We start from the raw sequence: 24,118 nt of genomic DNA on the forward strand, positions 1-24,118 counted from the left end.
GAGTGGTACAAAGGAAGAACCAGAACTTGGTTAAAGCTATAAGGGAAATATCAAGCTAATCAATACTTTCTGAATACCAAGGGGCTGGAGCAGTCAAAACAGTTTGCAACAAGTAAGATCAAGCCTTGATCGGGATGTATACATGAAGACCACTAATGAGTTAATGGCCTATAGAAGCAAACACTGAATAACCTGAAAGTGCTTGGAGAGAATTTTTTACAGAAGCAAATAATGAAATATTTTCAATTGTTTGAAGATCTTGGCATCTGCAGCTAAGACTTGTAAGGATATTCGTTATGGCTACTCAGTGGAGTCTACAACCTACAGGACATTTATGGTTGATCAACAGAAGCTGATTAAAAGTCTAAGTGCACAGTTCAACAACTCAATGCTCCAAGCTGTTACAGGAGAAAATTAATGGTATTGATGATTCATATCCAAGTAGTGGAATGGCAGTGCATAACATAACTCATTATTTAAATGAAGTCAGTCAGCAAGGGTAGGATCTTCAGGAAATTCCAGTAACAGCATAGGGGGAGAAATAGAAGGATCAATTAGTCAGATATAACACCACATTGAATATCAAGAGGACACTATAAGAACATATCTGCTGAGATAAAGGGTTTGATGTCAATATTATTCCCAGAGTCTAGTTCTTAAGTGATCAAGATGGTGGAATAATGATTAGCAGGGCTACTGAGTGCGAATGATAATTTTTCCAGTTCTCTATATGTAGAAGAAACTAAGAAAGTTACAGAAGCTCTAATAGATCTAGATTGATTGGGTGATTACAAAGCAAGATGAACTCAATCAGTCAGCAAGAAGATTGTAGAGAAGCTGGTATCCAAACCAAATGACAGTAGTGTAATTGGTACAAGGATAACCAGAAGTCAAAATTGGATGACAATGGCATTGTTACGAGGGACAAGGCCAAACTGGATGCTAGGTTTTTATCTGGAAGCAGTATCTGACAGAAATCACCAGTGATGAGACTTGAGGATATTACGACATATCAGGCACCTGATGCATATTACACATGGAATTGGACTCTAGTAGATGTGTACAAGTGCACTCCTGGTTAGTGAGTCAAAAGAGGAAGTCAATGCACAACCGTTCATGAACTTTGCAGTAGCAGATCTATTGGATTATGCATATCTCTTCTTCACAATCTCACTTCAGGTTGGTATGAACTAGTTTATTACTCAAGAAATCGTCAAGGATATGGTATGGCACTCTAACTGAAGTTACAGTTTAATATGATTTAGTAGAGTGGTCATATTAATAACTCTCTAATCACTAAGCACAACCATAATGTTATATATGTGTAGTGATATAAATGGTAATGTTATATGTTGGTCTACTAACGAAGACTTGTGCAAGATTATTTTCTAAGTTATTGCAGAGTAGGTATAGAGGAGCATGTTGGAAAGGTTACAATTCTTTTTGGAATTACTTCAAGCAAGCCATTAGAATAATTCTTTTAGGAGCTCAAGCAAGCTAAAAGAACAATTCTTTTAGGAGCACAAGTAAACCAAAAGAATGATGGCAATACAAGTAAGTTAAGGATCTTTTTAAGATGCAAAATTTGGAAGATTCTGAACATGCCAAGACTACTTACCAACAGAAACCACTAAAGCTTGATCAATGCTACTCAGGTATAATGACAAGCTATAGAGGTATGACAAGCTCACTCTTTTACTCAAATGCTAATAGACAACATGTAATGTTCTCAAGATGCCAATGTGCAAGGTTCCAAGTGGATCGTAGAGAATCCAATCGTATAGCTATTAACAAGATTATTAGATATCTTAAGGGACTACCAACTATTGGAGTAAAGTACCCTAAAGATATTATGCTTAACATGTTTGACTATATAGATACAAATTATGTAGGTTGTAAGAAAGATAGGAGAAGCATCTCTGAAGCTGTCAACTTAAGTGACAGGAGAAGCATCTCAGGAAGCTGTCAACTTCATGGAAGAAGATTGATTTCTTGTTATGATGAGAAACAACTTCAAATCCAACAACTCTGTGGAACACTCTATGACAAGGCACCTTCACACCAGGTATCATTACTTTCGAGAACATGTCATTTAGTCAAAGAATCACTTGCAGAAACACTTATTAAATCACTTGTTAAAGTTAATTTTTTTCAAGATTGGTTTGTAAGTGTGGGATATCATTCATTGCATATTAGCTGGAAATCCCATCTGTAAGGAATTCTTCATATAACTTCACAAGTATTAAATCTTTAATATTTAAAGGACTTGTGAATTTATCATTAATCAAGTACCTCGTACTTAGTGCTACTATCTTGATTATCATGATTACAATGTCATATACATTTGTGGTAGTTAAGTATTATAGCATTAAGTTTGAATACTATTTTAATTGATTTAAATTATGACTGTACACAATTTCATTCTATATCAGTCTCATAATTTAAATTATATTAAAATAATTGGCAGCATATTTATTTGTATCATGTACAAATAATTGTGGTACTTTTAGTATTAGTGATATTATTTAGAATTTTTTTTCTAAGTAATCAATGCTTATTTCTAAAATCACTAATATTGAAAGTTGAAGTATTCTAAGTCATGTGTATAAAACTCTTAATATTTTATATGCTTAGGAAGTATTTCTAAAATTACTAATTATCCAGAGAGTGATTGCCATGTATATGAATCATATCTCCTTTTGGTGATTATTCAAAGATAATTATAAATATTTAAGTGCTAATATCTACCTCATAGATATTTAGTATTTATTTATTTAATATTTATTTTGGGTAGTTTGGATTATGGAAATTGAAGCAATTCAATGATGTTATTTGCTCCATAATTCAAACTAACTTAAAATAAATAAGCAGCATGATTGATTATAACTAAATTTGTCAACAATTGATATCTAGTATATTGATTGTAACTTATGTGTTATAAGTTAATTATGAGATTTTGGTTTTAGTGAATTTAGCAATGCTTATATCTCAAGAATTCACTGAAATCAGAATCATGTTTGTAGCATGATTAGTTGTGTGCTAGTTCTTGACTCAGATCAGTCAATGATACTTAGTTAAGAGTTTAACTATGAACTAATTGTGAAGTATTAGTATTTGTGACATTACTTAGAACTCCTCTAAGTAATCAATGTTTATCCTCAGTCACTTATACTAATATAAAAAGTGTAAAAATATATCTTGAAGTACAACTATGGTCAATGAGGATTTTGCTTTACTAGAAGTAACCATATGTTGTTCACCTAGAATAATTTTTATACTTATTTACAAATTCCTGAACACTCTGATAATAGATGCAATACTCAATGGATCAAAGTATATGGAACTTAGAATATTTTTATAAGATTGCAAACAAGTCAATGTTGGTTAATGTTGCTTTATTTATCGAACCAACATTGTTTGAGATATTACAGTTGTTAGGAGTTAACAATTGTATAGAATATGATATTGAATGCTAATATCTAGTTGATAGATAATTGGTATTTTAATTCATTGATATCTTATTTTAATATTTAAAATAGGATGCAACATAATTATTAGTATCCAAAGTACTTGACAAGTATCAGAAAATGATATATTGTTAATATTTTGTTGCAGATAATTGTGAGATTTTAAGTTATAGTGGATTTATATGAGTTGCTATATCTGACAGATTCACTACAATTTGAAATCAGCAACATAGTCCTTCTTTTTAAGATTATTTATCAATAAACAATGTTGTTGGTAATAGTTTTATAAAGATAGATTATGGAGATTTTGACATGAATGAGAATAGACTTTACCCTAAGCGATTAATGCTTTTACAAAAACCATTCATATTGAAAGACAAAAAAAAATTCTTCTTAATACTGATAGGTCATCAGTCTGTGTCTTATCAAATCATTTATCTTTTTAGGCATAAAACAGACTGGTGCACTCGAACAGTTTTAGAAGAAAATCAAACTTCTTTCTACTTTAGTGATTGCTTATTTCATTTAAATCATTTTGAAATCACTATTGTACATTATTTCTCTCAAAAGATTAAATGCATAATTTTCATTCATTATAGATCTTAAGTGCATTTTATCTTTATATTGCCATATGATCTGTGATATAGGTTGAGCCTCCAATGGCATTCTTTCATTGATAGTCATGAGGTTAAAAACCCACAACTTCTTTCCGAAACTGTAAAGACAAACACAGAAACAGAACCAACCAACACTCTCTTACCACTGAAATGAAGTATGAATGAGCGTGAGGGAGAAAGTGCCCTAGTGCACCACATAAGGAAGGTTCTGAAGTCAACCCAGCAGCTCTGTCTCCTACAAAGATGAGTAGTATTTAAACAAAGACAACTGCTAGCCCCCATACATCTTCTCAAAAAGATGTAATGGCTGAAAAGGCACAAAATATTAACTAGATTCATCCTCTCAACAGGGTGCGTCTATTGAAATCGCCTGTCGGCTAGGCTATTCGATGTAGTGTCACCACCTCAAACATGAACAGTTCTTGATGCACAAGGTAGGTTACACACACAAAGGATGAGTTGACGGAAACAAGAGTTTCGACCATTTTACGGTCAGATTCGATTGTTCAAGGTTCTTTAATGAACCAATTGCCTTTACAGGTGTCAGGAGAGGATATTGATCCAATAGCCATATGTCAGTGGTCAGTGTATACCTCCCCAGGACTAATAAACCCGGATCCATCTGCGGATAGTGGATCTGACATAGGTGCAGATCGGCAACTTATTGACAATGATTCAGATTTTACCTGATGAGTCACAAGGAAATGTCTTCACAGAAATTAGAAGGGAACTTTGATCTTTATGCTAAATTCTTTGGATCATTGTTTACCTTCCCAGAGTTCAAATCTGGAACCCTAAAAGGGAAACTAGAAACTTGTAGATTATGACTCAGATTCATCTGACGAGTCTAACAAGGATGGGGATTTGCGAACTCCCATTGCACCACCTGTGACCTCCTTAAGGATGGCTAATGTGATTTTCCTTGCAGGTGCAGATGGATTTTGGAGCTATGAGAGGAGTGATACACTTGTGAGAATGAGTGTAAACACGAGTGGAGAGAAGAGTAAAACACATGTGAGGTACACGAAACAGAATTACACACTCACAGTGAGGAAAAAAGAGAACCATCACATCCCATTCCCTATCCCTAAACTTAGTTCTTGATACTTCGGGTCTCGAATCTGTTTATGATTGGAACCTATCTATTAGGGACCTAACATTTACAGATTGGATTAAAATACTTCGAGATCTAACAAGTTGGGAGCTAACAATTGGTAACAATTGGTAACAATTGGTGATCTCACATTTGGGAGGTATAAGGAGTTGGGAAGATTGGTGAACATGATGATCAATAGTAAAGTCATTCTTGCAGCATTTAACGGGACATGATTGATCAGACTCTGACTTGTTATTTCTTTTCCAAACCAAGTGAAATATGAGAACTCCTTCAGACAACAACATACATTCTTTCTCTAAGGGGGAGATAAAAGCTTATATAATAGTTTGGAGGATTCCTCAACTAAGGGGGAGAAATAGTAGGGGAGGAAAGAAAAAGGTAAAGCACATGTACACTACACCACGCCATTGTTGTTTGTAACTACGGATCCTATTGTACGGGAGAGGTGGTAAACACAAGGTGATTTCCTAGTGATCAGAAGAAGTGGTTTGGTTCATCACTATTCTTCGTAATGGGAGAAGCTGTTTTCCAAAAGGGGAGTACCATTGGTTTTTATCTGTGAATCCTATTGTACGGGAGAGGTGGTAAACGAAGGTGATCTCCTTTAAGTAGTTGATTCTCATAGGAGGCGAAGCAAGAGAGATATGCGCTTCTCAACAGGAAATGTGGTTGTACAAAAGAAGTTGCTGATAATTACTTCAAGACTGAGAAGTGTTATCTGTAAGATATTTGAAGAACCAAGGAAATGGAGATGAAACTACTTGAAGATCAGTTCAGTGCTGAAGGAACAAGCATCTTTCATTTCAGTTACTAAAGAAATCTGGAAATATAGTATTTGATCCAGAAAACCAGTAGCATTATTTACAAGTCATGGTACTTTACTTTTTCTAGTTGTTAGTTAATTTATCCTCTCTATTTAATTTGTTTGTTAGGTTTAACAATCAAATAGGGGGAGATTGTTGGTGAGACTGCGTAGCCGTATGAACAGTTACGTGATAACTCAACACGATAACAACACTAGAACATGGCAGGTTAATAATACTACGTCTACACAAGAAATCAGGAAGAATGAAGACAAGGCAAATACAAGAAATTAGGAGATTAGAAGAAGGCTTGAAGTCTGTTTACAGGTCACTGAAAAAAGTTCATTAATATGTTCATGCGTCAGTGAAGAATAAAGGTTAAAGACTTTCAGGGTTTCAGAAATGATGAAGATTCAATATGTAAAGTGCTACTAGAAGATTTCAGTGTATTAGCATTGATTGAAGATAGACAATGTATGAAGCATAGAAATCTGATGAATTGAAGACATGGTATAGACATAGGTTAAAGAAGACAGCTGCAGTCTTGAAGTTATACTCACTGACATGAGTTCATTTATATGTTCAAGCGTCAGTGAATAACAGTGAATGAACTATTCAAGATTGTAGTAGCAATGAAGACGTTGTCTAAAGTACCAGAAAGGATTCCAGTGAAAGTACATTTGTTTGTTGACAGTCAGTGTTAGAAACAATAAATATTCAACCAATCTGTATCAACTCAGAAACACGAGTCAAATTGAATTAGGTTCTCTCAATGCTAGTTGTTTGTGAACCAGAGCAGTGCATCAAATATCAGTATACAAGAAGGGAGTTTAATTTAATTACAGAAGAAGGTGTTGATATATTGAAGAATGGTTTGACAAGAGCAAGAATATTCTAAGTCATAACAGTCTTCTATATGGTCGTCATAGAGCTATATACAAAGACAATCTATGGTCGCCACAGAACTGGTCGCCATAGAGAATTTCTCTAAGGCAACACAGTGGTCGCCATAGAGCCTAGTCGTCATAGAAGAAGACACATTGGCTACATGGTCGCCATAGAAGCCCTAGTTTCCATAAGTCTAGAAATAGACTAAGTGTCTATCAGTCGCCATAGAACTCTATTGCCACAGAATTTTGTCGCCACAGAGAAGGCACAAGGGAAACTCTGTCGCCACAGAGTTGTTGCCACAGAGAAGGCACAAGTGACTCTGTCGCCACATAGCTGCCGTCACAGAGAAAGCACAGGGGATGTTGGTCGCCACTGAGCTCAGTCGCAATACAGATATTCATTAATTCATTTGCAGCAATTCAAGGATTTGTGTGGACACAGAAATGCCACCTGTCCAATTGAATTGATATAAGTCTACACTTTGAAGTAGAACAAAAAGGTGAGGAGTTCTGTTCATCTTCTCTCTCACGGGAGGAGATGAAAACTAGAAGCAAAGATTTATAGAGAAGCTCCGGCACCTTGTATCAGTTTAACTTCTCACCGGAGTAACGTTATAATACCCGATTTAACTCTTGTATATTCTTAGGGGCATTATAATCGTTACCCAGTAATTAAATCCTTAGACAAACAAAAGCTAGATCATTGTATAGGATTTGATTTGTAAATCTTTGTAGAAGCTAGGAACCTTATTGTTCTTAGATTGTAGCCGGTTAATTTATTTACCGGAGTGTAGCAACACCCCTCACGGATTTATATATGAATATATATTTCCCCGAACATCTTGTGTTCCTTATTTTTATCGTTCCAAACACTATTCTTCTCAAGAATACGAAACCACTAACCGAGCACTAAATATTTTATCCGCTAAAGTTTCGAAAGAATTTTTAACTTAGTGATTATCGTATTCAACCCCCCCCCCCTTCTACGATAATTCGGGACCTAACAAAGATGATCATGTTCATAAAAGCTTCAGATCCACTATACATCGGGATATTACAGAATGATCCTTCAGTTCCGATGAAAATAGTAAATGAATCAACATCAGCCACTAGCGAAAAAATTCCTCAAAGAACTACCCCAAAGGACTCTTCCAAATATATTGACGCTGATAAGTAACTTATCCGTCTGGATACAAGTCTTTAACTCATTATATTTAAATCGATCGAAAAAGATATGAGTCATCAAATAATGTGTAGTAATAGTGCAAAGGAAATCTGGGATACGATTAAACTTTGAAAGGAATGCACTGTAAAAATGAAGGAAAGAAAATTGGTGTCCTAACATCTCAATATGAAGCGTTTAAGTCACACCCTGGAGAAAAGTTATCTTCAATTTTTTAGAGATTTACTAAACTGTTAAGCAAGCTGAAATTACAAAGAAAGTCTTATCCCTTTCACGAGACAAACAAGAAGTTCTTACTGGCTCTACCTTCTACCTTGAGCAGAAGAATACATCCATAAGGGAAATAAATAATTTTATAATCATGCCCCTAGATGTTATTTATGATAAATTAAAGACGTACGAGCTGGAACAAAAATAAAGAGCTATAATTTATGGTTCTTCTTATGTAACTAGTAAGAGCCTGGCACTTGAAAAAAGCACTTCACTTGTGGCCAGTGAACCTGAAACTTCGGAAGTTAAGGTTGTGCTCCTAAAGTTGGTGAGGAGTTCATTAAAGCTGAAATTGGGGAAGCTGACCCTGATGCAGATGAGAGTGAATTCTACACCCCAGATGAACTTTAGAAGTTAAAAGATAAATATATGGCTTAAATGATATCTATATTTAGTCACGTTTATTTCATGAAAAATGACAACTACAAGTCCAAGGGTTCAAGAAGGAGATATAATAAAGGAAGCTACTCGTCAACATCTGGCTCAAGGAGGGTCCAAGTAAAAGTCGGTTTATCGAAGCAAAACAAGATGTTACATCTGTAATGAGTTAGGGCATTTCACCTCATATTACAGGAATTCTAAGCAAGCAAAAAGTAAGGAATCCTATTAAAGGAAATAAACTTACAAAAATTTGAAACGACTGAATGAGAAGCTAAAATAGGAATTGAAAGCAATGGTTGCTCAGCACAAAGAAAAATGGTACATAACTGATGGCAAAACCAGGAATGATACTGATTCAGAAAAAGAGGGAGAATATAAAAAACTTGCAATCATCGCAGACTCTTCAGAGGAATCACCCAAACCATCTCAGGTTCCCACTCTAACCACCATTGACATGTCTAATTCTGAGCACAAATATACTGTTCATGAACTTACTTTAGAATTTTTTTTAATGTTCATACAAGAATGCAAGCATATGATACCGAAAATGCTAATATACTTCAAAAGAAAAATCTTGAATCTAAAAACGAAGAACTAGGATTGCTTATGGTATTAGTAGAGGACCTTAAAGAGAAGAATGAGTACGTAGAAAATATGGTTAAATGTAATGATGAAATAGAAGTCATTCTTATAAATCAGATAGCTAATCTAAATTTATAATTGAAGGCTTTTCAGAATTCTGTTAAGGTGTCCAAAGAGATTATAATTAGTCAATGGATAAGCACAAAGGATGTTATAGGACTTGATAATTTTAATAGGGCTGTTACGAAACATGCTGTTATTTTAATGACATTTATTTTTGTCAATGAAAAGATACCATATGTTATCAAGGATGTATAATCTCCATTGTTCACCACATCTGTTTCAGAATTATTGGATGGAGTAAGTTTGTCGATCCAAGAGAAATTTGCTTATTTAGGATAGGAAGGTAAAAATGAACAAAGTGCTAATGTGCAAAAGTAAAAACATAAAACATTTCAGAAATCAGATAAATTGAAAGTTTTAAAACTCATCACCATAAATTGAAAAAATAGCACTTTTTCTCATGAAAGTCGACCTAACTTACGTTCTTGAAAACTAAAAATAACACCAAAATTTAAATTTGAAACTCATGTCACCATTTTACCCAGTTTTCTTGTTTGTTTTTAGGTGATATAAAGACCTAATTCTTCAGATTGTGATATTATAGGCCTTTTTTGTTCAAATTATGATAAAATTGTAATAAAAAGGTACAACACATCTGGGACGGAGGGAATATATAATGGGCGATGGTGAAAAATACTCATTTTTTGGGTGAAATTGCTCAAAATACCCATTTTCAAAACATATGACTGAAAATACTGTTTTGGTTACGCATTTCTTAATTGGATAAGTGTAATACGTATTTAGGAATGAGTATATAAGAAAATTACTAAAGATTTACATTTTCAGTTTGGGTATTACATTTGAAATACGCATTTCATAAAAAAAATGGATATTCATTTGACAAATGTGTATCAAATACAAAATAGGATACTCAAATGACAAATGCGTATCCCAAACTATATTTTTAGTCATCGGCCATAAGTATAGGTATTTTCGGTCATTTGCACCAAAAAAAATTATTTTTAACATTTCTTCATAATTGCAAAGTAAAAAGTTATTCCTTAAGAATTTCTAATACTTGAAAAACCAACCAGCAATCAGATAATTAATTATTTAATTCTTATGCTGGCTCACTTTGATGAAGAATTGCTATTAGAAAAATGGAGAAAAGATGTTTACCCCAACAATCTGCGTTGACTACAAAAACAGATTCACCACTAAATTGCGTAGTATGAAAGCTTGAAGTAATCAAAAACCAATAAATTTAAGATGGAGAGTAGTTCTGTAACGATGAAGGATAATGAGGTTCTTGAGTGTATTGAAAATGTGACTAGAAATGCGAGTAAAATTCAGAAGCAAGTTCTTTGTGAAATACTCACTCGAAATGCAGGTGTCGAGTATTTGCAGCGTACTGGCCTTGATGGACGCACTGACATTGATAGTTTCAAGAAGTTTGTTCCCATCATCACTTATGAAGATATTCGAACCGATATCAACCGAATTGCCAACGGTGATAAATCTCCCATCCTATGTTCTCAGCCCATCTCAGAGTTCTTGACAAGGTGCGTTAGTTAGCAGTATATAATTGTGTGTGTGTTTTTTATTTAGGAGATCGTGATCTTCTACCTTGCTTGTCATCTCAACTTTTGCCTTAGCTATGTCGGTACCTACAGAAGTGATAAACCTCGAATTCTTTGTTAAGTTACCACTGCCAAGTCTCCTTAGGAGTTGACTTGTATATTTGTTTTTATGTGTTTATAACTTTTAAGTTGGTGCCTATACAAGCCTCTACTATCTTAAGTTGTTAGGAGGACTTAGTACCTAAATCGTGCTTATATGTAACATAATGCGCCTTCGTTACCATGATAAGTTAACAATTCTCCTAAAATGTTACAAGTTACAAAGTTATAGGAAAGTTCCTCATATTAAAATTGTTGGTTCAATAAGTGATCACAACAAAATATGGACTTGTTTGCAGCAAGTGGATTTTACTCGTGTATTGTTATTTGATGACCTTTCTTTTCTGTTTGGGGTGCAGCTCTGGGACATCAGGAGGAGAGAGAAAATTGATACCCACCACTGAAGAAGAGATTGAAAGGAAGTCATTTTTCTGTAGCCTTTCAATGCCTGTGATGAATCAGGGTTTTCCTGGTTTAGACAATGGGAAAGCAATGTATTTCATTTTCTTAAAATCCGAGTCCAGGACTCCTGGTGGCCTCCTGGCTCGTACAGCGGTAGCAAATTTCTACCAAAGTACACTTTCAAGAAACAGGGGTTCTGAAAATGAACTCCATTCAAAGTACACTAGCCCAAATGCAGCTATTCTCTGCCTAGACAACTACCAAAGTATGTACTCACAATTTCTATGTGGATTATGTCTCCGCAAAGAAGTTGTTCGAGTTGGAGCCTCATTTAGTTTCACCTTCATCCGAGCCATTCAGTTTCTTGAAACCAACTGGTCATTATTGTCTAATGACATTCGGACAGGAACTCTTAACCCTGCTATAACAGATCAACTGTTGAGAGAATCAGTACTCACGAAAATCCTTAAACCTGACCCAGTTTTAGCAGATATTATTGATGCTGAATGTAGTAAGAAGTCATGGAAAGGGATCATAAGAAGTTTGTGGCCAAATACAAAGTGCCTTGAAGTTGTTGTGACAGGGACCATGTCACAGTATATACCAACTCTTGAATATTATAGCAATGGGCTTCCTATTGTGAGCTCTACTTATTGTTCTTCGGAGTGTTTTTCTGGTGTTAATCTTAATCCTATTTGCAATCCTATTGATGTCTCGTATACCCTCATTCCGACCATGGCCTTTTTTGAATTTTTTCCTGTGCAAGGAAGCAATATGGCTGGTGATGCAAGTTCTAATGTTGAAGCAACGATTAATGAGAAGGCACAAAATAAGTTGGTTGATCTTGTTGACGTTAAGCTTGGAAAAGAATACGAGCTTGTGGTCACTACCTATGCTGGTAAGTTGATTCTGCAACAATAAGTCCAGTAAGAACAAATAAAAAAGGAAAAGATAACTGATTCTAGATTGGTTGAAATATCACTCACACCCCTATCTAAGTCTGTATTGCATATTTGTTATTGGCATTACTATAATTGTTTAAAAAGTGCAGGTCTTTACAGATATAGAGTGGGAGATGTGCTAAGAGTTGCTGCATTCAAGAACGAGGCTCCCCAATTCAACTTCATCTGTCGAAACAATGTTGCTCTAAGCATTGAAGCTGACAAAACTGAGGAATCTGAGCTGCAAAGCGCAGTAGAGAAAGCTGTGATGAATCATTTGAGTCCACTTGATGTGAATTTAGTTGATTATACTGCCTATGCAGATACAAGTACAACTCCAGGACATTATGTTATCTTCTGGGAATATAATGTGTTCAACGGTGGATCAATAACTACAAGCCAAGTAGTTCCATCTTGGGTCTTTGAGGATTGTTGTCTTGATATTGAAGAGTCACTCAACAGTGTGTATCGACAAGGTCGTGTAGCGACTAAATCCATTGGTCCGCTCGAGATCAAGATAGTAGAAAAAGGGAGTTTTAATGAAGTGATGGATTATGCCATCAGCTTAGGTGCTTCATTAAGCCAGTACAAGACTCCTAGGTCCCTGAAGTTGGGACCAATTGTTGATCTTTTGAACTCAAAGGTGGTGTCTAACTACTATAGTCCAAAATGTCCAGCGTGGGATCCTAGCAAGTTTGTAATGTAAGATGGCTATCATTTTGCACTCAAAAAACGTTTTCGGCGCCTTCAAACTTTTTTCCCCTTAGGTTTGGAACAGTTTACTCCTTTTGCAACGCTCTCCTGAATTCTCACATCCTTGCTAAGTCTACTGTATATGTTTCTTTGTTCCTCTAAAATAATTTTGTTGAGCCTGTTTGCAATCTGCTACAATGTTCAGGGCATGCCCTGATTGATTCTTATATAAAATGCTTTGTAATTAAATAATAGTAGAGGCGTATGAGCGAAAGTATAATAAACTGCAGAAATACAATTTGAATAGTTGTGGCAAGAAAATGAATCACTAATAATTACTATTTGAAACGGTTAAAATGAGTGCTACTGACCTTGAACCAAACTGGAATATAGGTAAAATCGAGTGGGTCATTTAACTTGTGTTTAGCAAGGAAAAAAAATTAGACATCAACCAGTATCAATACCGTACTAGCAAGCCAAACTTCAACTCCCAATGTTTTAACCAAAAGGAAAAAAAAGGGAGACACCGATCTCATTCTTAATAGCATTCATATCTAATTCAAAGTAATAATTGTTTCAGAACAATTAGTTTGCCATCTAAGATACAGTAGGGAACATAACCAAAGGCTTTCTGCATAAAGTAAAGCATAGGCTCTTAAAAAACCAAGTTACAATTGCAGAAAACTGTAAGGGGGGGGGGGGGGGGGTCAGGACAAAATTGGACTTGTAACAGTTGCCTAGCTCTGTCAAGTCGAGTTGCTCAGACTTTTTGTGATTTATTTGGGCGACTCGAATAATCATTATCCCTGGAACGTGGGTGCTTTCCATATGATTGTCTCCCACCTCTGTACGACTTTCCACCCCTGAGAAAAAAAAAACAATCTTTTTAGAGAATTTTCTTTTTGCATTCTCAGCACTTCCCGGGGACTTGCAAATAGTCACAAAGAATGTTCATTTCTCCATAAATCTGATAGTAAAACCAGATTAACATATAAAGTCTACCAAATAGACTACATTAATAAAAGGAACATTTACAGATTGAAGGTGGGAAACAGGCCAGTAGAATATATCCTACCTTCCGTGATTGTCCTTATATTTCTCCTGATTCCCACGAAGTAAATCCCAGTACGTTTTTTCAGCCTCTCCTAAAAGGACATATTGCTTCAGGTAAGATTTAGAATGCAGCCACGAATATATATACACACACATATACATGTTATCAAAACATGAAGAGCCAATCTAAATAAAACGACATAGGAAAAAATTGATAAAATTAATGGAAGTGAGAAGGACTAAATCAACTCCATAAAGCAGGCTACATTTTACTGTTGCTATTATACAGCACTTTAAGCTCTTCCATATCTCTCAACACCTATTCTTTTACTGATAACCAAAATTCTACGATCAACTGTTTCATTGGCCATCTTAGTCCTTTTCGTTAGGTAAATGAATAGAAGAAAAAGAAACCTACATCCACATTTCGAATAACACACATGAATAGAACAGTCTACAACATTGCAAATAAAGTTAAGAATGCTGCCTACCAGTTACAGGATCTAATATGGCGACATAATTTTTCACCATCAAACCACCTTCTTCAGCAAGTACGGCAGCAGCACGCGCTTTCTGTGCTGCACCTGCTTCTTCGAATCTAATGTATCCTGATTCAGCTCCCATTGTGAAATCAATAAACTGCAGAAGAAAAATACATATATTAGATATTACAAATATAGCTTTAAACAATAGCCAGTAACAAATTATATCTCCTTAGTACTAGGTAAAATATAAACATGCAGATATCCAAAACAATATAAAATATTATTGAAGGTTAGAATCAATTTTAAGTTCTAGAAACCAAGTAAAATTTGTTTTTTTAAGGGAAAATGAATTTTTTCGTCACCCAACTTATCGTGTATTTAGAAACTTACCACTCAACTATAATTTTTTTTGTTTTACTCACTAATGTTAGGTTCGGATTTTTTTTAGTCACTAATGTTAGGTTCAGATTTGATTATTAGTATTTTGTCAATTTTATATTGCATTATTAAAATATAGTGATAACTAGTACAAAAAGTGTCATATGTGTCTTATAATAAAGCTTAAATGTGTCTGAGTTTGCTAGATGCATATGGAGAAGTCGTATAATGTCTTAATTATATACGTATGTTATAGGAAGGACGCATATTGGTGTTTTAAACATCTGGTCATAACAGATGTATATACATTATAAACAGACACATAAAATCAGTTCATATATGTCTGTTACTTTTTAGTTGGGGTACTAAGTTCAAAACCAAAATTATTAGGAAGAGGCATCGCAATCCGTACTATAATTATTGGGAAATAAAAAAATAAAAAATTTAATATAATCAAATTAGTAAACTAATCATAAAGTACTTATAAAAAAATAAAAAATTACATATCAATATTTTACCAAACGACACTTTAAAAAACCCAATGAAATCACCAATCACAACTCCTTCATGCAACTCTTACCGACCCAAAATCAAAACTATAAATCATCCATTCTAATAGAATTGTGAAATAAGTATATATATAAACACAAAAATATAATAATGTTGTAATAATCTAAATTTGGTATTAAATCAAACAACTCTCACAAGATATTTATCTACAAACATAGTTTTATAACTTATTTTTAAGATTTTTTTTGTATATAAAAATTTAAACGTTAAATTATTATTTAGAAGAAAAAAATTAAAAATAATTCATGAAACTACATCTTTTAGGAGCCTTAAAATGTTTGTCAAACTCTCATCACCAAGGTAAACGTCTTGGGGACATATGGAGTACTATATATAGGGGGTGTTTGGTTCAATAAATCTGGGTATGAGGTATGGGGTTGGAATGGAGAAAACCCATATCAGGTGTTTGGTTAAAAAAATTTTGTTTTAAAACTCATTCCTGAAACCCATGAGGTATGGGGTTTACAAAACCCATGTGAATAGGTGGGTATGAGCTAAATCAAACTCTTGGGTATCATTTTCATTATTTTCTCTAGTCTTTCTTTTTAACTAAAGTATAATTATTTTTTAGCTCTAGTTTTAATATTGATGAATAAAAAATGTGAATGTATATTTAATTTTCTTAAATACTACGTAAAAATATTTATAAACTCATATTTTAATAAGAAAAATTATCAAAAATACTAGCTTTTTTTATTTATTTCTTTTTGCAATTTTACTATCCTCTAATTTTTTTGGCAAAAATATAGAATCAACCAAAATCAAGCAGACATACAATTAGTTGAATCAAGTTTTTTTTTGTTGCATTTGAGGTTACATGGAGTGACATAAATTCGTCGAAAATTGCATCTAATTGAATCAATTTGCATTAAACAGTATTTTCGTAAAAAATTTGGAAAATAGCATTTTTTTAAAATAAAAAAGTATTTTTGCAATTTTTAAAAAAAAATTATAGTATATTTGTAAAAATATCTTTAGCCTTAGGTATTTTTCAAAAAAAATTATATTTTTAGCCTTACTAATTATGATTGTCAAGTGATCGTGTATAATTTTAGATTTTAATAATAAAATAATGAATTAACAAAAAATAATAATTATATGTCTTTTGATTGTTGATTCCAATTAGTTTATCAAAGAGATATATTCTTATCTTATTTTGAACCAAACAGGTGATATCCAGTATCAAGTTCCAAACCCATACCAGCTTAACCCGATTCCTGATTTCAACCCGATACCACCCAACGAACCAAACGATCCCATAAAGATATAGACATATATCAAATCATTAAAATATTACAGACTACCACTATATTTTAATAATGCTACCAAAAATTAACATAATGCTAATAATCAAATCCGAACCTAACGTTAGTGACTAAAAACAAATACGAACCTAAAATTAGTGAGTAAAAGAAAAAAAATAATAGTTAAATGGTAAGTTCCTAAAAACACGATAAGTTGGGTGACGAAAAAATTTATTTTCCCTTTTTTTAATAATTAACCTTATATGCCTAACAAATGAGTATCTGACTATATGTTCTAACAAATCTCAGGGGTGAGCGAGAATCGAACCCAAAATATGGGACGACAAGAGATAAGCCCTTACCACTTGAGCTATCTCATCGCGCTCGGTAAAATTTGTATTATTTTATACTTTATAGTAATCACAATCTAGTTATAGTTCAGTTTACTTATTTAAGGTTAATATGAATAAGAGATTGTGGCTTGATGATCATTTAGAGCTCTTGCCTTGTTTCCTTTTTTCTTATAAACCCCCTATTCTACCTCTCCATCAATCTCAGACCATTCTAAAACCTGTCCTGCATTGCTAAACTGTCAAAATGAGCTAGAATATAGTTGAAAGCAAGTTCTATATATGAAAGCTACACTGTTAATTTTTAAGTGCATAGGTTATAGGTACAATTTTTGCATCTCCGAGGCATGAAAACTGACAAATGATTAACACTGAACCTTTAGCATATCCTTGATACATACAATGCTTTAGTAGTTATTAATAATATTGTTGCCCTAACTTACAATGCAGTAACCCTTGCTCTTAAGAAAGTTATTTAGTGCCCGTTTGGGAAATCTTAAAATAAGTAACTTATGACTTAAAATGATTAAATGCGAAATAAGTGATAAGTTGATAAATATTTATAAGTTCTATAAGTGTTTGGATAAATTTACTTATAAGTCAGAAGTTTTTTTACTTAAATGAATTAAAATAAATAATTATTAAATACAATTATCTTAGTTCATGAATCTTAAATTAGAAAATATTTAAAAATTTATATTTTAAAATCAAAACTTTAGAAAAAAGTGAAAAAATGAAAATAAGTTGGAAAAAAGTACGTCACTGCCAACTTTCCACTTATCAGCTTATAAGTTGTGAATTCAACTTATAAGTTGGGTCGACAAACAGTCATCAATAAGTTGTCACGAGCTTATAAGTCATAAGTAGCTTATAAGCTAGTAGCCAAACAGGCCCTTTAGTGTACCCTTGATAACGATGTGAAGCTTGTTTGAAGCATGGATTAAGCCTAGGTAATTTGTATAAGTGGGCCGACCCTGACCATAATAGAAAGTAAAAAAGCAATCCTAAAAAAATCATCAAACAATTGACTGTATAAATGAGGAAACTCTGGCTTATTTAAACAGAGGTGATAATCATATGGTACATTCTGCTTGAACTTGATTTTTAATTGCTATTAACATTACAGTTGAGCTGAGAATATTATAGTCCTTAACCTTCACACTTACCCATTCACTTCGTAATACAACAAAATTTCAAAAGTTCAGACAGCAAGAGCATGAGAAACTAGAAGATCTCCGTATTTGTACCTCGTAAAAAAAACCAGAGAGATCTCATAACCTTACCTTAACAAAGCCAAACTTTTGGAAGACCTTCTTAAGATCTTCGCGCAGGACAACATCCTTGTTGTCCTTGTAAATTGTAGCAGCTGAATTGCCTTCCGTCCCTGCTTTAGCTTCCTCTTTTTGAATAGGAATGTCAGGGGACTCCTTACCATTTTCAGCTTGATCACCTTCCAGAGTTGGTTCATCTTCCACCATTTCTTCGTTCTTGATCAAAATGTTCTCTTCAGTGCTTGCTTCCTTAACTTTCACCTTTTCAGTTTGCTTAGTCTCAACTTTAACTGAATCAGGGTTTACATCTGCCTTGGGAACATCAACGCTCTCACTAGCTGGTTCACTTCCGCCGCCGTTTACTGCAGAATTACCAGTTGACTTGCTCTTCAATGTAAATGCAACAATCAAGCCTTTGGGATAGCTGTTGACAGAAAAATCAAATCGCAAAACATTTCAGCGAATATTACAAGCATCCAGTAAAATGAACGTATGAGATCAATATGATATTACTTACTTTGCTTCATTCGATTTTTTTTTATGACTAGAGTCAATTTTGGGACGAGACTTTTCAACTTCTTCTAGCTTTTCACGTTCTGCATCAAATTCCTTCCTGAGAAGTTGAATACATCAAAACATAACTAACTAAACAGTAAAGTTAACTTCCAAAGTAATATTCCCCGCAATCTGCTGCTTGTATGTTACTATGGAAAGGAAATAACATCCAAGAGAAGTTTTATTGTAATCCTAAAAAGTTTGAACCAATATTCTTTTCAATGTTTTCGAAAATCAACTCTCTTTTAACTTTTAATATATAATATTATTTGCCAGATATAAGAAAACATGAAAACAACAGTGATATATGTTTTGATTGTTCTCTATGCACCACCTTAAACTATGTGCCAAGAGACCTTCATCTGCTTGGCAATACAGGTAAGAAAATTATCTAAAAATATGGCAACCCTTTTACATCCAGAAACAAAGGTTGCCTTAAGTAGACGAACAAGTAAAAATCATATAAACTTTATCGTATAATCATTTCTTACTTTGGTATAAGTTCCAATTCGGCGCCTGCAAATGTCAAGCTCTGGTTTAAAATGTCTGTAGCTTCTTCCTCAGTTGAGAACTCAACCAAAGCAGTGCCACAGAGCTGCCTACTGTCTGAAACATGACGAGGCAACCTCACACTATTAACCTGAAATACACAATAGCAGAAACGTGCAAAACTATTAATATCCGCTTACAACGCATTTTAATTTATAGAGATCACCACAAAGCGTCTATTCCTATTCTTTTATATGAAGTTCTAAAACACACAAAAATCACACCACTGCACTATGTACCCAAAAGGATTTTCAACTTATCATATGAATGGTCAACATAACAACAAATTAAACAAAACAGGAAACTAGCACGGCTAAGTACAAAGATATAAAATATAATATGTAATAAAATGATACCAAAAGCATATTACATAGACCCCCAATCTATATCAAGTTTGCAGGATGTATCTAAAACTTCTAAAATATGTGAAGCACAGGTGCGGGTGCGGGGATTCGTGGTAAGGGGATACGGTAATTCAGCAATTTTAAAATTGGGATTCGGGTGCGTGGGGATACGGGGGGATACGGCAAGTTAAAAAAATTAAAAAAATAAATAATATATTATAATTAATTAAAAAAATTCATTTACATCAATTTTTACTATTAATTCTGGTTACTTTTTTTAAAAAGAATTAAATTTTGTTATTATAAGTAAGAACTCACCACTTAAAATAGAAAAATAAAGTTAACAATTTATTTCCAAATATAAAGTTAAAAGTGCAGGTTCATATTTACAGTAAGACATTTAGATCTACTGTACACTTGGACAGTACATCGATGACATGTAGAACATACAATACATACACCTACCTTACATATGAATACCAAACAGATTTCCAAACAAATCGATTGAAGAATAACAGATCTCTCTCTCTCTCTCTCATCTCTTCCATGTAAGTCTCAGTAAGTCGTCGTTGAAATTAGGGCTGGCTTCATTGTTTTACCATGACTGAAAAATGACCAAACTTACCCCTCCCACACCCCCTCTTCCGCACTACCCTGAATCCCAACCAAGCAATGCGCGGATACGCCGCCGCACCCGGTGCACAGTGCAGCACCTAAGTGTCGCACCCCTGCTTTCCAGCTTAAAATAGTATTCTAATACTTAAGAATACATATAACTTCTAGAATAAATCTGAACATAATTCAAGTTCTTATTAAGATCCTGGTTTATGGTACTACAACATGACTATAATTTTCAAGCCTCCAATAAATATAACTCGTCTCATATTCGGAGTGCTATAGATGACACTAGTGAATACCAAACAATATTTTTACAACTATGGTTTAATATACTAAGATTACTTCCTCCTATAATATAAGACATCAACCACCATATCTAAAGGATATCTTTCCTTCTGGTTACCATGAATTAGAACTTTGATACTGGAACAAGATAGTTTACAAGCTCTTGAATGTAGAAATTAGATCACGAGAATTTAGAGATATCATACTCACTTAAACTAAAATATTTTAAAAATTTCAATCTCCATTCCATCTCAACACATATATCATACACATATATCAATTTACTTTAATTATCATACTTCAATTTCAATGCATGCATAGCCACATGATCTATTCTCTATTTAAGAAATCATTTATACACAGATTAAAAAAATTGTATTCATAAAAACACCAAACTATTGTTTTGTGGTAAGCAAAAGATCCCGACAAACATTTACAACAAAAAAAAATCCCACCAAAAGGATAATTAATGAAACAAAAAAGATATAGTGGTAAGTATCAAGAATTAGTCAATTAAACTAGTACATAAAGTTGGAGTTTTGAGCAAGCAATAAAAATATTCAGCACACAGGTGCAGAAAAGAAAGCGGCCAGTACCTTGGCAAACTGAGAAAAGTAGGACTCCACATCTTCACGCTTAACGTTGTACTCTAAAGGAGATGCAGCTATTGTTTTAGCATCTAATTGCTCAATAATCTCTTCGGGCTTTGGTAATTCTTTACTCCTACCGACTTTCTTACCTGAAGTGCAATGAAAGAAAGATGAATTTAACATAACTTTCAAAAGATACGTAACCCAAATTTCCAATAAGCTAAACACAGTGAATAAATACTACAACTAACTCTCACCATCTTCCGATATTTTAAGAAAAGAAGAAGTCTTTAATGTTTCAGCTACAGCCTTCACTGTATCTTCAGATATGTCTTCTTCTTTTGCATCTCCCAGACCGAGATGACTTCTCATCCTAGAGAATGAGCATATCAACGCCAAGCTGACCACTAGAAATTCCAGTCAAGAGAAAGCAAATGTAATAGGTTGTCCCTTTGCAATGACACAATTCAGATAGATATTTATTTAAATTTCCAAACAAAATTATCACATCATCTGATTTTCTCGTTTAACATCTTTGTCTGTTATATTTTACTTGAGAAAATTAAGTAATATACGCTACAAGCAGTGAAACATTACTTCTAAACATACCATGTAAAAACCTTCCTTCAACTAACAGCTAGCTTGAACAAAGAAAAAAGTTAATTACATTTTATACCATAAGTTTCAGAAAAGCAAGGTCGATTTCCACAACCATCCCCCCCCCCCCCGAAAACTTGCCATAATTTAAACTAGTATAATAACTCGACAATTAAACTACATTAGTTAGAGTACAAAATCACAAGCATACATAAGCCTGACACCGAACAAATATAGCAAACACACAACATAAATATTAAAAACACATAAAATGCACCCATATAAAATTAACAAGCAATATAAATAAAGGATACGACCATCTTGGCTTTCGCTAACAGTTTTGGAAAGAAACCCATCTCTGGGAAGATTACTATCACTGAAGTAGAACTCAACCTGTAATCAAACAAGCAATTCATTAATTTACAGAGAAAAATAATTGATAATAATTATTGTGAAATAGAAAGCAATGAAGAAAGAATTGAACCTGTCGAATGACTTTGGCTGAAGTTTCAGAGTCCAAAGCTGCAGTGGCCATTGTTAAACTGAGTGCAAAAGTTGACAAGAATAAAAGAAAAGAGGGGTTTAGGGTTTTGCAGGAGAGGCGTGTATGTATAAAAGGTAGAGCTGCTCACGAACCAAGCCGAGTCAAGTTTTGATCGAACCGAGCCGAGCTTTAATTTTTTTTCTGACGAGCCGAGCCGAGCCGAGCTTTCTTAACGAACAAAAACCTGTGTTCGAGTTCGAGCTCGTTAACGAACGAGCCGAACACGAGCTTTTATCGAACAAAATCGAGTCGAGTCGAACCGAGCCGAACACGAGCCGAACACGAGCTTTCTCCATCAAAACGAGCCGAGTCGAGCCGAGCCGAGCCGAGCCGAGCCGAGCCGAGCCGAGCTTAATTAAAAAATTCTGGTCAAAACACCGGTTGACTGTTAAAATAACAAACCAAATACTTTTATTTTTTTCTAAAAATTTTGTCATATCACTAAAAAATATTGATCTTAACATCCGTACGGTTGGATCATTCATAAATATTTTTTAAAAAATCGAAACATTAATACGATACTCAAAACACCGGTTGACTGTTAAAATAACAAATCAAATACATTTATTTTTTTCTAAAACTTTTGTCATGTCACTAAAATATATAGATCTTAACATCCGTACGGTTGGATAATCTATAAATATTTTTAAAAAAATCAAAATATGAATACGAGACTAAACACTAGTTACAAGTATTGTTCAAACAAGTGGTTGATTGTCAAAATAACAAACAAAATAAATTTATTTTTTTCTAAAATTTTTATCATGTCACTAAAATATATAGATATTAACATCTGTACGGTTGGATCATCTATAAATATTTTTAAAAAAATCAAAACATTAATACGAGACTAAACACTAGTTACAAGTAAAGGTCAAAACACCGGTTGACTGTTAAAATAACAAACCAAATGCATTTATTTTTTTCTAAAACTTTTGTCATGTCACTAAAATATATAGATCTTAACATCCGTACGGTTGGATCATTCATAAATATTTTTAAAAAATTTGAAATAATAATATGAGACTAAACACTAGTTCTAACAACTATTCAAACAATTGGTCGATTGTCAAAATAATAAACAAAATAAATTTATTTTTTTCTAAATTTTTTATCATGTCACTAAAATATATAGATATTAACATCCGTACGGTTGGATCATTCATAAATATTTTTTAAAAATTGAAACATTAATATGAGACTAAACAATAGTTACAAGTAAAGGTCAAAACACCTGTTGACTGTGAAAATAACAAATCAAATACACTTATTTTTTCTAAAATTTTTGTCATATTACTAAATAATATAGATATTAACATCCGTACGGCTGGATCATTCATAAATATTTTTTAAAAAATCGAAACATTAATATGGGAGAAGTACTAGTCAAACTACTAGTTTACCGTTAAATTAGCAAACCAAATATATTTATTTTTTCTAAATTTTTTATTATATCACTTAAATATATAGATCTTGACATCCTTACGGTTGGATCATTTATAAATAATTTCAAAAAATCGAAACACCGATCAGGAAATAAATACTAGTTACAAGTAATAGTCAAATCACTTGTTAATTATTAAAATATCAAATTAAA

At 33.4% G+C, this 24,118-nt stretch overlaps 2 protein-coding genes across 3 annotated transcripts; one reads left to right on the top strand and one right to left on the bottom strand.

Annotated features, from left to right (window-relative positions):
- The first annotated feature begins 10,481 nt into the window (after window positions 1-10,481).
- On the top strand, window positions 10,482-13,209 carry LOC141672601 (indole-3-acetic acid-amido synthetase GH3.6-like). 2 transcript variants are annotated; one of them, XM_074479241.1, is made up of 4 exons: window positions 10,482-10,935; window positions 11,412-12,130; window positions 12,221-12,352; window positions 12,506-13,209. In XM_074479241.1, exons 1-4 carry the CDS (start codon window positions 10,643-10,645, stop codon window positions 13,099-13,101), a joined length of 1,740 nt encoding a protein of 579 aa, XP_074335342.1. In that variant the 5' UTR covers window positions 10,482-10,642; the 3' UTR covers window positions 13,102-13,209. The 2 variants fall into 2 exon arrangements, with proteins under 2 accessions (XP_074335342.1, XP_074335340.1); XM_074479239.1 differs by having other exon boundaries at window positions 10,483-10,935; window positions 11,412-12,352.
- Window positions 13,210-13,618: 409 nt separating this feature from the next.
- On the bottom strand, window positions 13,619-22,577 carry LOC141675110 (la protein 1-like). The gene is made up of 10 exons (XM_074481830.1): window positions 22,462-22,577; window positions 22,292-22,370; window positions 21,638-21,787; window positions 21,387-21,529; window positions 19,486-19,634; window positions 18,957-19,052; window positions 18,452-18,863; window positions 14,633-14,780; window positions 14,164-14,233; window positions 13,619-13,951 (listed from the first exon to the last, which is right to left on the bottom strand). The coding sequence occupies exons 1-10, from the start codon at window positions 22,510-22,512 to the stop codon at window positions 13,849-13,851; spliced, it is 1,401 nt and encodes a 466-aa protein (XP_074337931.1). The 5' UTR covers window positions 22,513-22,577; the 3' UTR covers window positions 13,619-13,848.
- Between the last annotated feature and the right edge of the window lie 1,541 nt (window positions 22,578-24,118).

The sequence above is a fragment of the Apium graveolens genome, chromosome 7, assembly GCF_009905375.1.
Source record: "Apium graveolens cultivar Ventura chromosome 7, ASM990537v1, whole genome shotgun sequence".
Lineage (NCBI taxonomy): Eukaryota > Viridiplantae > Streptophyta > Magnoliopsida > Apiales > Apiaceae > Apium > Apium graveolens.